General features: G+C 41.1%; 1 protein-coding gene across 5 annotated transcripts in view; it reads right to left on the bottom strand.

The window, feature by feature from the left end:
- PATJ (PATJ crumbs cell polarity complex component) overlaps positions 1-15,604 on the bottom strand; it is a 396,968-nt gene that overhangs the window by 78,410 nt on the left and 302,954 nt on the right. For all 5 annotated transcript variants that reach the window (XM_031669412.1, XM_031669417.1, XM_031669416.1 and 2 more), the window contains one exon: positions 4,251-4,368. In XM_031669412.1, the coding sequence (XP_031525272.1) occupies positions 4,251-4,368 (118 nt within the window). The remainder of the gene's footprint in view (positions 1-4,250; positions 4,369-15,604) is intronic.

Raw genomic sequence — 15,604 nt, 5'->3', positions numbered from 1 at the left:
ATGTTACAATGAGAATAAAGGCTGGTATAACAGGAGATTCTGAGCTATAGAATACTAATTAAGAAACAGTGCCTAAATACTTTCAATTAGAGCATATCAGATGAATTAAATTATTAAGATGTATAAAGGATATAATCGATAAAGTATGAAATATCTGAAAATAACAATTATCTAAAATTTATCCCCAAATATATTACATAGTAAGGCAAAATGTATTATAAACACAGGACTCAAAAATTACTTGTGGGGTTCATAGAGGAAAAGTTTATTTAAAAGTTATTGCTTTTTTACAAAGTTTTATTTTTAAAAACAATTGTTTTCAGTTGGGTTTTCCCAAAGAGTGAGGGAAAAAATGTTTATAGGCTAAGAAAAAAATGTTTAATAACACCTGTTTATCCAGCATAAAATCTACTTACATGCATTTTCCAGATAACTGAACGTAACCTATTAAAAACTCAAAACATTCGGCCGGGCGTGGTGGCTCACGCCTGTAATTCCAGCACTTTGGGAGGCCAAGGTGGGAGGATCACCTGAGGTCAGGAGTTCGAGCACAGCCTGGTCAACATAGTGAAACCTTGTCTCTACTAAAAATACAAAAAATAGCTGGGCGTGGTGGCTCATGCCTGTAATCCCAGCTACTCAGGAGACTGAGGCAGGAGAATCGCTTGAGCCCAGAAGGCAGAGGTTGCAGTGAGCTGAGACAGTGCCATTGCCCTCTAGCCTGGCCAAGAAGAGTGAAACTCTGTCTCAAAACGACAACAACAACAAAACCTCAAAACATTCAAAATGTTGAATAATTTCAAGAGATGCTCATACAAATCATAATCTCCAGAGAATGTCATATTTTCTGATCACTAAGTTTGATCACCATGAATATTGTTTCCTACATTATGATACAATTCAGGCAAGGGCTGATGAGAGAGGGCCCCATCTGCTGGTCAGCTGCAGCTAATGCACAGAGCTGAGGTGAGATCCCAATGCTCATCAAACCTATTAGGGGTCAGTGGACTACAGCCCACGGATCAAGAATGGCTTTTACACTTTCAAAAGCTTGAAAAAAGATCAAAAGCAAAATAATGTCTCAAGGCATGTGAAAATGATATGAGTCTAAATCTCAGTGTCTGTAAATAAAGTCGTATTGGAACACAAACCCACGAATTCATTTATGCCTAGCCTATGGCTGTTAGCATACTACAATGGCAGGGGTGAGTAACTGCAACAGAGGTTGTGTGGTCCATAAGCCTAAAATATTTACTATCTACTTCTTTATAGAAAAAGCTTGTCAATCACTGGTATAAAAGAAAAACAGGCTGCAGGTGAGCCTGTGGGGGTTCTGCTCTAACTAAGTGATAATCATGGTCTTTGGGATGAAAAGGTTTTGGAGTGGCAGAGAGCCACAGTTGAGTTCCTAAGCAGGAAGTTAACAGGAGGGTGAAAGTGGAGCTCACTTCTCATCAGAAAAACGTTATTTTTCTATTAAAGAGGCTGTTAGAGGAACTAAACGAACAGTGTGTGTGAGGTGCCCAGCCCACAGTCTGGCACATTGTGGTTATTCATATATCTGCTGTTCCTGTCCATATGGGATTGATTAATCTAAAGGCCTCCTGGTTAGGAGCAAGAAATTCAGTGACACAACCATAAAAAGTGCCATATTTAGAAGTAGCCTGTGGCCAGCCTATGTGGCTAGCACACTACAATTGCAGGGGTGAGAAACTACAACAGAGGCTGTGTGGACCACATCCTAAAATATTTACTATCGACTTCTTTACAGAAAAAGCTTGCCAATAAAACAAAAAGAAACACGCTCTAGGTAAGATAGAGGCAAGGCAGAATATTAAATTGTAAACCAAATTTGTCTCTAAATCTTTTTGCAGCATATATATTTTATACTACATTTCCCATTAATTTACAATAAAAACGACATATGATAGTGGCACACTTTCATGGGTGCTTTAAAAAGTTTATATGGCTTTTAGGCCAGGTGTGGTGGCTCACGCCTGTAATCCCAGCACTTTGGGAGGCTGAGGTGGGCGGATCACCTGAGGTCAGGAGTTCGATATCAGCTTGACCAACATGGTGAAACCCCGTCTCTACTAAAAATACAAAACTAGCCAGGCATGGTGGCTCACGCCTGTAATCTCAACTACTAGGAAGGCTGAGGCAGGAGAACCACTTGAACCCGGGAGGTGGAGGTTGCAGTGAGCCGAGATCACACCACTGCATTCCAGCCCGGGCAACAAAAGCAAAACTCCGTCTCAAATAAATAAATAGATAAATAAATAAAAAGCTTATACTGCTTTTGTAAATGACTAGCATAGTCTCCTCAGCGAGAAGAGAGAAAAAACACCTGGTGAGACATCCTGGAGATGGAATTTCTTTTCCCTCCTCCACGTCTGCCTCACCCCAGCCAGTCCTGAGTCAGTCTTTTTATTTACTTCTCTCATGGAATCCAGCCCCAGACCCGGCTCATAGCAACTCCTCAATAAATGCGTGGTAAGTAGATGAGTAAATGAATAAAATTTCTACAGATTCAACTGTAGGATGATGAACTTCATGTATTTATTTATTTATTTAACCATGAGAATGAAAACCAGGAAGGATGCTGAATTTCTGTCATCTGAGTATAAATATGTGATATATATTACCAAAACTCAGCTCGTCTACCTCCATGGTCAGCATGCATTGTTGGTAAAGTGCCAAGTATACATATTTAGGGCATTATAGGCCAGATTGTCTCTGTTGCGACCACTTAATGCCATCATTATAGTGTGAAAAAAGCCACTGACAATACAGAAATAAATAAGTGAGTGTCTATAAACCTGTATTTGTAGAAATTGAAATATGAATTTCATAGAATTTTTAATAAAATGTTCTTTGGTGTTTTTTCAACCTTTAAAAAGTGAAAACCTTTTTTAGCCTGTAGACCATACACAGCTAGCTGGTAGGCCAGATTTGACCCATGCGCCATAGTTTTCTGACCACATGTATCAAGTGTTTTAGTACAACCACAGTGCTTTAAAATGGGACCTGCCGGATGAACTTTATGAAATTAATATTTATGAAAAATATATAAAAGACAAATACCACAAAGATTTCAGGACTGCTAAATTAATGTAGGGTTATGCTTTGCCATTGGTGAGTACTGTCTTTTAAAGAGTTTTTTACTGATGTATACCGCACAAAAGCTAAGTAGGGCTGGGCACAGTGGCTCACGTCTGTAATCTCAGCACTTTGGGAGCCTGAGGCAGGCAGATTACTTGAGGACAAGAGTTTGAGACCAGCCTGGCCAATATGGTGAAACCCTGTCTCTACTAAAAATACAAAAATTAGCCGGGCATGGTGGTGGGCACCTGTAATCTTAGCTACTCAGGAGGCTGAGGCAGGAGAATCACTTGAACCCGGGAGGCAGAGGTTGCAGTGAGCTGAGATCACCCTCCTGCACCCCAGCCTGGGTGACAGAGTGAGACTCTGTCTCAAAAAAAAAAAAAAAAAAAAAAGCTAAGTAGAAATACCTATTATTCATTATAAAGTTCTATTTTCAACCCCCAGTCAACATAATTCAAGCCAGGAATTTAAAGAGAGAATGTGAATACCAATTTGGTTAAGCACTGAAAATCAACATTCTTCAAACAGCTTATAGCAACATTTGCAGGACTAAAAATTGGGTTTGATAGGATTTTTAAAGAGATATTACTCAAGACCGAAATATGATCTTTTGTAGAGATCAGAGAAGAAAAATACAGAAGCCTCAGAGTCAAATAACATTTACCAAGGTCCTTTTCTTTTTTTTGAGACAGAGTCTCACTCTGTCACTCCAGGCTGGAGTGCAGGGGTGCGATCTCAGTTTACTGCAACTTGTGCCTCCTGGGTTCAAGCGATTCTCCTGCCTCAGCTTCCTGAGTAGCTGGGATTACAGGCATGCGCCACCATGCCCGGCTAATTTTTCGTATTTTTAGTGGAGACAGGGTTTCACCATGTTGACCAGGCTGGTCTTGAACTCCTGACCTACTGAGGTCCTTTTCTGTTCTCGCGCTTTTATATTCAAAAAGCAATAGGCAATGGCGACGGCAGAGAGGAGGAAAATGGTGTAGGAAATGAAGTGGCCTATCCCAGCCCCAAAGCTAAGGAAGCAGAGGAAGCATCCAAAGTCAGGCTTTCGCCTCCTGGTCCAGTTCTCTTTTTAGGACATTATGATCCCTTGCCTTCTCTAAGGCTTAACGAGCCAGATCTGCTCAGGGAAAGAATCATACCATAGCCTATGAAGTCTGCGTCTGTTGAATGGTACGATGAATCTGGTGCTAACGGTATCTCTTGTGAACTGAAGGAGACTTTTGTTGGATATTTTTGCTGTTTCGTCTGGCTGACAGCCTACAAAAGAAAGGAAAATTAGATGAATATCAAAAAAGAGAAAGGTAACAAGAAAATACCTTCAAACTGGTGTATTGTTGCCAAAACAATGGTGCACTCCAATGATGTTTTCTGAGAATATAAGGTTGGAGGGTGGCAAGAAGTTAGGATAATTTATGCTCATTCCTCATGCTTCCCTATTTAACTTTACAACTAAAATGCTTTGATGAAGGGCAGATCAAGGAAGGGAGGAAAGATAAAAGCTGAAGATACTCTGTCAGTGTGATCTGCACATGAAGCTGGGGGTGGGAGGCAAAACAAAAATTATTTTGCAATTTCTATTCATTCTGATGAAATCCGCAAGAAGCCCCTTTATCTACGGACTTTGAAGTGACTTATCTGTCTTGTGTACATTGAAAAACAATCTACGCTGGGGATGTTTAGAGCATCAACATTCTCCATTTCTTCTCGACACACTAGAGTCAAAGGTGCATTTGGTAGGTTAATTAAGCAAAATGAGGGGCAAAGAAAACCAACATCTCCTGAAAGCCTACTAAATGCCAGTTACATCAGTGACATTTAATTCACATAAAGGAACTGTGCTTTATTCCCCTATGATACCCAGTGCCTGGACATAGTAGGGACTCAATAAAGTGCTTGATGAATGAATGAACAAGTGAATGAGTGAAGAAAGAAAAGCAAAACTGAAGACATGAGAAACTCAGGGTAGAAAGTGAACTTGTAATTCAGTGAAGGTATGGGGCCTTTACTCTGTGAGTTTGGGAAAAATTAACCTGTAATTCTGGATTTTTGCTGACAGTACCTCCAATGAATATTAATATTAAAAATCTAAGAGGTCAGGCACGGTGGCTCATGCCTGTAAACCCAGCACTTTGGGAGGCTGAGGCGGGCGGATCACCTGACGTCAGGAGTTCGAGACCAGCCTGGCTAACATGGTGAAACCCCATCTCTACTAAAAAAAATACAAAAATTAGCCAGGCATGGTGGCACATGCCTGTAATTCCAGCTACTCTGGAGGCTGAGGCAGGAGAATTGCTTGAACCCAGGAGGCAGAGGTTACAGTGAGCCGAGACCGTGCCGTTGCACTCCAGCCTGGGCAACAAGAATGAAACTCCGTCTCCAAAAATACATACATACATACATACATTCATAAACTAAGAAAAACCAAAAGGACTCCTTGCTTATTTAACAGGCAGTTAAGAAATATAGGTAGTAACCTGACCTGCCTTCTGGATCTGCAGTTGGCTAGGGAACCATTCCCCAGCTGGAAGAGTCCGGTAGTCAGGCTGCCCCTGGAGTCTAGAAATAGGACCCAGGTAACTGCTCCAGAACTGTAACTGTAACTGTAACACCTCAAGATTCTGTCAGTGGAAAGCCGTGCCTCAATATAGGGCATTGTGCAGTGTGCAGTAACAACAAAACAATACCATCCATTGTGCATATGCACTGGGCTTTCTAGTTTCCAAAACACTTTCACATCCATAAATTCATTCAACCACATGAACAACCCTGACAGTTAAATATTACTTTTTTTCTTTTTGCAGAAAACCAAGCATAAATGTCAAGTGACATATTTGAAGTCACGCGGCTAATTAGAGAAGGAGGTAGAACTGAAAGTCAATAGTCGAAGAATGCTACAAGCTTAAAGTATCAAACAGCTGATAGGCAATGATTCTATGGATGTTCTTTTGTTTTCTCCTGCAGCTTTTCTATCACTATCTTTTCTTTTTTTTTGGACAGGGTCTCACTCTGGCACCCAGGCTGGAACAGTTGTGTGATCTCGGCTCACTGAAGCCTTGATCTTCCTGGGCTCAGGTGATTCTCCTACCTCAGCCTCCTGAGTACCTGGGATTACAGGTGCACACTACCACACCTGGCTAATTTTTTTGTAGTTTTTAGTAAAGATGGGGTTTTGCTATGTTGCTCAGGCTGGTCTCAAACTCCTAGACTCAAGCAATCCACCCACCTCAGCCTCTCAGAGTGCTGGGATTACAGGCATAAGCCACAGTGCCCAACCACTATCACCATCATTTAATACTGACTAAAAAAAGACTTATTCAATTACACATTTATCAGTGATTTTAAAAGGAAGGAAGTGGAAAAGGACAAATAAGGGGTTACTATAAGAAAACAGAACAGTAAGAGGACTTAGATATCCAATTATTCTAAGGACCACATTTACTAGCCTCATTGAGGGCAGTGTGCCAATAGGCTAAGTCCTGGTCAATGGGATGTAAACAGAAGTGAATGTACAATTTTTAGGTCATTCTCCTAAGGAGAAAGATCCTGCCTTCCCCTTCCCACTGCTTGGAATGCAGATGTGTTGGAAATAACTGAAGCAGCCCTCTTAAACCAAAGAATGGGTGCCACCATTTGAGGATGGTAGAGTAATCAAATAAGAATAGTATAGTAATCAGATAAGAGGTGCTTGGGTCTGTGACACTTTGGAGACACCATATCATCCCCCAACTGACCACACACAGATTCTTATGCTGAAGAGAACTTCTTGCAGTAATTGAGCCTGTATCTTAACTCACACAGTACTTACATCCAACTTACGTTTTGTATCACCTCGAGAAAGAACATGGATTCCCAACAAAGCTGGGTGCAAGCTGCGGAGTTCTTTTATGAAAAATCATGCGACTTTAAAAACAGGAAAGCACTAGAGAGAGCAGTCTAGATTACCAAATTATGACTTTTCCATTGCACAAGATGATTGTTGCTTTTCTTTATATCCCAGTTTCATGTAGCATCTGGTGCATAATAGGTCCCTGATAGATATTCGTGGAATTGAATTCAATTTAACAATAAGGAAGCAGTCCATAGAATCCGAGTGAAATGTCCAAACATATATACATAGAGGCAGGCCTCCAGTTGTCGGTATGTGTGGTGATGGATAAAGGAATGTTCCCATGACTCATTCATTGGCACAAAACCAAACTACTATGTAAGAAAGATCAGAAAGAATGGATTTGCTGTTGTATGTTACCATATTATAAGAACTGAGATGGACTTTATAGGTCATCCAACCTAACTAAACCTGTGGTTTTCAACTCTGTTTCATAATACGAACACCTACGGAGCTTTTAAAAATTACAGATGCTAGGATCCCCATCACAGACAAAATAAATTAGCATCTGGGGGTGTGGAGCCCAGGCAAATTTTTTTTTTTTTTTTTTTTGATTGAGACTTACTGCTTAAGATTTAATCTTTTAAGAAACGCTGGCTTAATCCATGGTTTAACTTTAAACGATAAGTCTCAATTGAAAAAACAAAAACAAAAACAAAAAAACTTCCCTGGGATCCACATCTCTAGATGCCAGTTTATTTGGTCTGGGATGAGGGTCTTAGCATTTGTGACTTTTTAAAAGCTCCCTAGGTGTTTCTATTATAAAACAGGGTTAAGAACCACTGGTTTAGTTGTAAAACACCCTTGTAGTTGTATCAAAATTGTACTTGTCAGTGTTTTTCTAGAGAAAGGATTTACATTTCATCAGGGCCGCATGATAGGAAAATAAAAATCACGACTCAAAAGAAGGTATATGTTGCTAAGTTTGCTATCACTAATTAGCTGTGTGACCACAGACAAGTCACTTGACTGCCCCATCTATAAACGGGTGATACATCTATATATTGCAAGGTTGTTGTAAAGATTAAAGGTAAATAAATAAACCCATCACTGTGCCAGAAATAATTTAGGCTTAATTAATAACAGCTATTAATGCTTTTATGTCCTTTTAGAACATATCAATACATGATCGGCCAGCTTCTGATTGAAAACCTTCAGGGGTGGAAAATTCCTTTCCTGAAGAAGCTCACTCCATTTTGGAGCAGCTCAGAGGGTGGGAAGGTTCTGTATAATGAGCTGCCAGCCTGACGGCACAGGATGCCCACTGACCTCTGGGCCATTTCTCTTTGGAAGCCACAGAAAGGGCTTAAAATCACTTTCCGAAAGGAGAATAATTTAGAAGTTTAGGTGCTCATTGTTCTGCAAGAAGAAGAATGTAAGATGTTATTTAGGATTCGCCCTAGCTCTAAAATTCTGTGGTTGTAATATTTTAGAGGTGTTTGTTATGTGCTTGAGGTAGGTGGGAGTATATAAAGTTTTGTTTGTTTGTTTGTTTGTTTGTTTTTGAGATGGAGTCTCGCTCTGTCACCCAGGCTGGAGTGCAGTGCTGTGATCTCAGCTCACTGCAACCTCTGCCTCCTGGGTTCAAGTCATTCTCCTGCCTCAGCCTCCTGAGTAGCTGGGATTATAGGCGGCCGCTACCACGCCTGGCTAATTTTGGTATTTTTAGTAGAGATGAGGTTTTGCCATGTTGGCCAGGCGAGTCTTGAACTCCTGACCTCAGGTGATCCACCTTCCTCAGCCTCCCAAAGTGCTGGGATTACAGGCATGAGCCACTGTGCCTGGCTGGGAGTATACAAAGTATTAACACCTTAATGGTATTTGCAAATACATTCAAGCAAAACCTGCTTTTAAATTAAACAAATTATAATTGGCCAGATGCAGTAGCTCACACCTATAATCCCAACATTTTGAGAGGCTGAGGTGTGAGGACTGCTTGAGCCCAGGAGTTTGAGGGTACAGTGAGCTATGATTGCACTACTGTACTCCAGCCTGGGTGACAGAGTAAGACCCTGTCTCTTAAAAAAAAAAAAAAAAAAATTGCTTACAGGTTTTCAGTTGAACTGAATTTGGTTATTTTTAAGGTTCATTCTGTATCTTTTTTTTTTTTTACTTTGGGTTTTTAGCATATAATTTAAAAGAATTTTCAAAGGCATTTTCTTTGGCAATGTTTGAAATATGTATTTCCTGTAAGCTCTAGTAATCTATAGCTTCCTAAATATAAAAATAGCTAACATAGTAACAATGTATACTTTTAGACACATAAAAGCGTAGATTAGTACATAGATATGAAAATCTGGACTTAAAAAAAGCAAGGAAAAAGCTCAACAGTAACAAAAGTATAAAAATTTGATAAAAGTTTATAGTTCTTTAAGAGAAGTTAAATTCAAATGTAAGGAACACTAAAGTTACTTTATAGAAATTCTTCCATTTGTAATTTTTATTTCTAACATTGTGTAAGACATGGTGCTCTCAGAATTTTTTTTGGAGATGGAGTCTCATTATGTCGCTTAGGCTGGTCTGGAATTCCTGGGCTCAAGCAATCCTTCTGCCTCAGCTACCTGAGTAGCTGGGACTACAGGTATGTACTACTGTACCTGGTTAGATAGATTTTATTTAAGTGCAAGGGTGTTTTCAGGGATACCACTTATTTATTTATTTAAAGACAGCATCTTGCTCTGTCACCCAGGCTGGAGTGCACTGGCGCAATCTTGGCTCACTGCAACCTCTGCCTCCCAGGTTCAAGTGACTCTGATGCCTCAGCTTCCTGAGTAGCTGGGACTACACACATGCACCACATTTGGCTAATTTTTGTATTTTTGGAAGAGATGTTTGTATTTTTAGCAGATGTGCTATGTTGGCCAGTCTGGTCTGGAACTCCTGACCTCAAGCAATCTGCCTGCCTTGGCCTCCCAAAGTGCTGGGATTACAAGCATGAGCCACCATGCCCAGCCAGGGATGCCCTTTTAAACATCTGCTTATGGGGTTGGGACAGAGAGGTGAACACAGGATATTTGCATACAACTTGCACAGAATCAATGATACAGTTGTGGCTTGATTTCAGGTTGCATGACACTCCACAACCTCCTGTCAAGTAATAAAAGATCTGATCTCATTGCAATCACCTCCTTTTCTTTTGGAACCCAGTCTATAACACATGCTACTCCAGTAGAGCAAAACCTGAAGTACAAGTTGTGTACATTGTCAGGTGGGTATTCCAGTGCCTTCTGCTGATCTGCTACCATGCCCTGGCCAATCACCTGGGACATGTCTTCCTGAAATGTAAAAGACACAACCAATTAGCAGCACTGGAAGGCCCAACTGCACTTTCCAATTTCAGCAGTCAGTACATTTAATTGGGCTTCAGTGTACTATAAAAATGACCGAAACACTGGGCAAAAAAGTTTCATTCACCCACTGGACTGACTTAGAAATGAATGCAGCCTTGTCATTTCCAAATGTTTTTTTCAGCCCTTTCAGATCTGTGAGGCCTTAGACCTACCAGATTTCTTTTCTTTCTCTCTTTCTTTCTTTCCTTCCTTCCTTTTTTTTTTTTTTTTTTCTTTAAATAAAGACAGGGTCTTTTTATGTTGCTGCTGGAGCACAGTGGGCTCTTCACAGGCATGATCTCACTACTCATCAGCACGGGTTTTGACCTGCCCTTTTTAGGCATCTTGGTGGTCCCTCCTCCCAGGAGGTCACCATATCGATGCCGAACTTAGTGTGGACACCCAATTGGCAGAGCTTGTTATAGCCGCAAACTTCTGGATTCAAGTGATCCTCCTGTCTCAGCCTCCTGGGTAGCTGGGACTACAGGAGCAACACCACACTCGGCCAGATATCGTTTGATGGTCATTCTAGCCAGAGTTTTTTCTTTTTCTGTCACACTAATATCCCTATAAACCTATCTGTTCAGGGCTCAAATCCTGAATTAGAGTTTTTTCCCCTTAAGACATTCAATTAGAATTAAAACAAACAAACAAAAAAAAGCACACAAAAAAACCACGGTTACAGAAAATACTATGGGATAAAGGTAAGTCAGCTCTAAACTCCATGGAGGAGTGCAGAATCCAGACTTGGGAGAATCCAAACTGCCTAAACATGTGGAAAGCTGAAGCAGAGCGAAAGGGCAGTGTATTAACTGAAATAAATAATAACACCAATAAATTGACCAGAATGTTCATGTCTGCCTCCCATCATATCCTATCTTTTTTTTAGTAGGCACATTTTCAGGGGAAATTATCATATGATGGTTCACTTTAAGGCACGAACTCCTGCAACTGGGCTTGGACAAAGCAGGGAACAGGAGAGACTGGTTTGGACAGGAGAAAGCATGGGTTTACTCTGTCTTCTCGGTAACATCTGAGCAACACCAGGTTGGTGAGGTGTAGCACACAGACAGCAGGTAGGTAAGCTGATCTGGAAGATAGGGATAACTTGTATAATGAATGGAATGCTAGGCGTTTGTGATCCTAACTCTTCAACTTAAGAGTTCTGCAAACCTGGCCGGGCGCGGTGGCTCATGCCTGTAGTCTCAGCACTTTGGGAGGCCAAGGGGGGCGGATCACCTGAGGTCAGGAGTTTGAGACCAGTCTGGCCAATATAGTAAAACCCTGTCTGTACTCAAAATACAAAACTTAGCTGGGTGTCTGTAATCCCAGCTACTCGGAAGTCTGAGACAAGAGAATCACTTGACCTGGGGAGATGGAGGTTGCAGTGAACTGAGATTGTGCCACTGCACTCCAGACTGGGTGACAGAGCAAGATTCTGTCTCAAACAAACAAACAAACAAACAAAAAAAAGTGTTCTACAAACCTGAACAGGTTATTTGCCCTCTTCAAGCCTTGATTTCCCCATCCGTAAAATGGAAAAAAATGAAAGTAGCTATACTTTCAGGATGCTGAAAAGATTAAATGGAGTAATGCATGAGCGCCCTTAGCATCACACCTGGCAATTAATAATATTTACTAAAGATGCTAATGATGATAGTAAATGGAATTGGGCTATGGTTGCCCCATGTTCCTAAATGCATTATAGGGGACTAGTGCAGGGCCCAGAACAAGCACCCAGAACCACAGTGCTAAGAGTCTTAGAAGTGACTTAGAAAGCACACTTTTCTCCTGTAGGAGATGCTGGAGGCAACCTTTAGAGTAAATAGGACTAACTTACCTTTGTATCTCGCAGTATTTTCTATAACTGATTTTTGTTTGTTTTTTTTTGCCTTTAATTGAATTTGACATCCCCTGCCTCAGGTTTCTTTCCTAGGCATGTTCACACAGCCTTTCTTCACCAGGCTCCCATTAGATGTATAACAATACAATAGATAATGATCAAGTTATGCCTAGCTATTCATTATTATTAGATTCGGTTACAATCTCATCCTATGTCCTTAATTCCCCATTGGTTTACAACCTGAAAGATTTAACCCCAGTAAGCACTATCCTGACAGTGGAGCCTAGGTCCCCTGGATGACCATGCCTACACTTAGCTGCCTACTTTCTAACTGATTTTTTTGGGGCCAGACTTATCTCACTCATTCAGATTTTCTTTAATTTTCCCCTTCTAGGAGATAGATCCTAGGACTGCTCCCCTGCCCTTTATAAACTTTGCTCCTAAACAGATGATATGATATAAAATGAACTAAAAAATCACCTCATCTTGTAATTCTTCCCTTAGCCCCTGGGTGGTGCCCCTTCCACAACATGAACCAATTAATTTTATCACTTATTTGCAAGATTATATTGTATTTTTTTATGTATGTGTCTCCCATATCTTGATAAGATGGACTTTGTCTTATTTCTTTCTTCAACTTATGGCAGAATAGAATACAGGCTTTATAAAGTGTTAGTGCTGAATGAATCAAAGTTCGGGAACTTAAATCTTAAATGCACCTGGGTGGATTTGAGAGCCTGCCATGAAAGGAAGGTCACACAGTGAAGGGGACTCTGTGGCCCTTACTTTAAAGGATTACACTTGAAAAGAGAGAAAAAAAGATGTGGAAAGGTCAATAAGGCTCATGGGAATTTTTAGAGGAAAAACTCTAACCTGCCTCGTAAATGGAAACTATTGGTGTTATTCCTACCAATGTGTATCAAATGGCCTTAGGAGGAGCAAAAGTAAGTGCCTCTGTTTGAAAATGATATTGCAGATCTGCAATTTGACCTTGGTTTCAACCCCAATTAACCAGCAGTGGGACAAAGGACCTAACTTCCCTAACTACAGGTTTAAAAATCCAATTTGCGTATCACATAGAGGAAGTACTAATTTGGTTTTATTCTTCCTTATCATTTGCACTTTTTAGTAAAAGGAAATGGCAGTGGAATAACAGCCAGAAAATCTGGGTTCAGACTGGTTCTGCTACTTACTAGCAGTAACAGTGTTTGGAAAGCTTCACTTCTGGCAACATTAAAAATGCAGTAACAGCTATGTGAATAAGGGGCTGTGAGCAAAGTTGAATTCAATACATGCTTACTGAGCACCTACTACATGCCAGCAGATAGAAAAAGAAAAACAGAGGAGCCCTTGCCCTGAGCACATTTACAGATCTAGTGAGACAGACGTTAAAGAAATAATCATAGAAATGATGAATACAACTGAATGGCAGATGCATGAAGGTGTACGGTGGAGAGCAGGAGCCTGAAGTGTCAGTTTCCTTCCTTTTCTCTTGTCCTTAAAAATGTAGAAGGAGGAAATGAGGAAATTGGATTTCTGAAAAGCATCTGGTCTAACACACTGTCCCATTTCTTATATTGATTACCCTTAAACATCCCAGCCAAGGGACGGAGCTGGTACATGATGATGACGAAAATTATGAAATCTAAAATCTCCTGAGTACGGCTGTGCCTGTTACTGAGCTAGGCATATTACACATTTGTTGTGTGCACAACAGACCTGTGTATTAGGGACAATTATTGCTCTTATTTAGAGCTGAGGTAACTGGGGCACAGAGAGGCTAAATTTTTATTTGCCAAGCCAGAACTGAACCCAGACGCATCTTGCTGCAGAGCACCTGCTCTTAACTGAGGAGTGAACCTCCAGGGAAAGGGAAAGTACTGTTTACCTCCTCCCAGCAACACACGCAAGATTCTTAGCCAGCAATGACATAGTGATTCCATTTTTAGATTCAATATCAGGTCAGAACAAGTCATGCCTGCTTATTTTAAACTTGGATTGGGAAAAAAATCATGGCACTAGCCACGGCAGTGACCTTGGGTCACTTTCCTTCATGTTTTGTGTTTAAACATGAGTTTGTAATTTGCTAATTGCCCAATTATTACACCAAAGGAGCTCTTAATACCTTCAAAACTGAGGTTTGGGGACATTCTAATGTGTTTCCTTTGCAAGGGACCTCTCCATAAGAAGACTGAAGAAGGGTTGTAGGAAGGTCATCTCATTTCATGAAAGAAACTGATATGACACATTCTGTCAGCATGATGCTATAATCTTCAGCACAGCACTATGAGCTCTGAAAGAAAAGGCTCTGTGGGCCAGGAAAATTACTGTGATCAAGTGAAGGAGCTTCTGAAGGGTGGACATAAAAGGCAATACCGGCAATACCCGCGTATAACAGATGGGTGAGATGTCCAGCTGACAGTCCCCAAAGCTGGTTGATCTCTGTCCCAAAGCTGGACAATCAAAATGCCCTGTCTCTCTGGCCACAGTAACTGGTCCAAGGGTGGACACTTGAACCACACAAGAACATTCTACGGATTTTCCAAAGTAGAACCAACGGAAGAGTCAGCTCTTTTCTGGCAGAGAAGCTTAGGAGCTTCGGGCAGCCATACACACACCAGGCTGAAGAAACACATCTGCAGGAGAAGAGTCAGATAAACAGAGAGAACCCTGGCAGCAGCAGGTCTCTGGTTCCAACCGCCTCTGAGGCTAAGTGTCAACCACATGCTGCCTGCAAGTATATGAAAAACAAACAAACAAACCTCTAGCCCTTGAGTAAATTTCTCCTTTTGTCTAAGTAATGTCAAATTGAGATTCTGTCACTTGCAACCAAGAGACTCCTAATTGAAACAGGGTGGAGCCCATCTTTCCCAGAAAATATCCACCAGGATAACAAACTCAGATGCATCCAGGAATCAGGCTGCAAGGGAGCCAACTGAAGATGAATGACGCAAACTGAGTATAAGACAACAAATTAGGCCAGGCGCGGTGGCTCATGCCTGTAATCCCAGAACTTTGGGAGGCTGAGGTGGGTGGATCACTTGAGTTCAGGAGACCAGCCTAGGGAACATGGTGAAACCCCATCTCTACAAAAAATACAAAAATTAGCCAGGCATGGTGGTGCACATCTGTGGTCCCAGCTACTCAGGAGGCTGAGATGGGAGGATCGCTTGAGCCTGGGAGGCAGAAGTTGCAGTGAGCTGAGATTGTGCCACTGCACACCAGCCGGGGTTATAGAGTGATACCCCATCTCAAAACAAACAGAGATGGTGGTTTAGCCTAAAAGCATTCAAATTCAACAATTCTCAAAACATGCCCATCAGACAAACAACAAACAAACACAAATGTTTACTACTACTTTTGGTCCTTGGGCTTCCACTTTGTAGCTGAAGCTGCCTTTGCAAAATTATGACAGTAAGAGAAATGTGACATAGT

This window comes from Papio anubis, chromosome 1 (genome assembly GCF_008728515.1).
Source record: "Papio anubis isolate 15944 chromosome 1, Panubis1.0, whole genome shotgun sequence".
Classification (NCBI taxonomy): Eukaryota; Metazoa; Chordata; class Mammalia; order Primates; family Cercopithecidae; genus Papio; species Papio anubis.
Note: the sequence above shows the minus strand (reverse complement) of the source record. Positions and strands in the feature narration are given on the sequence as shown.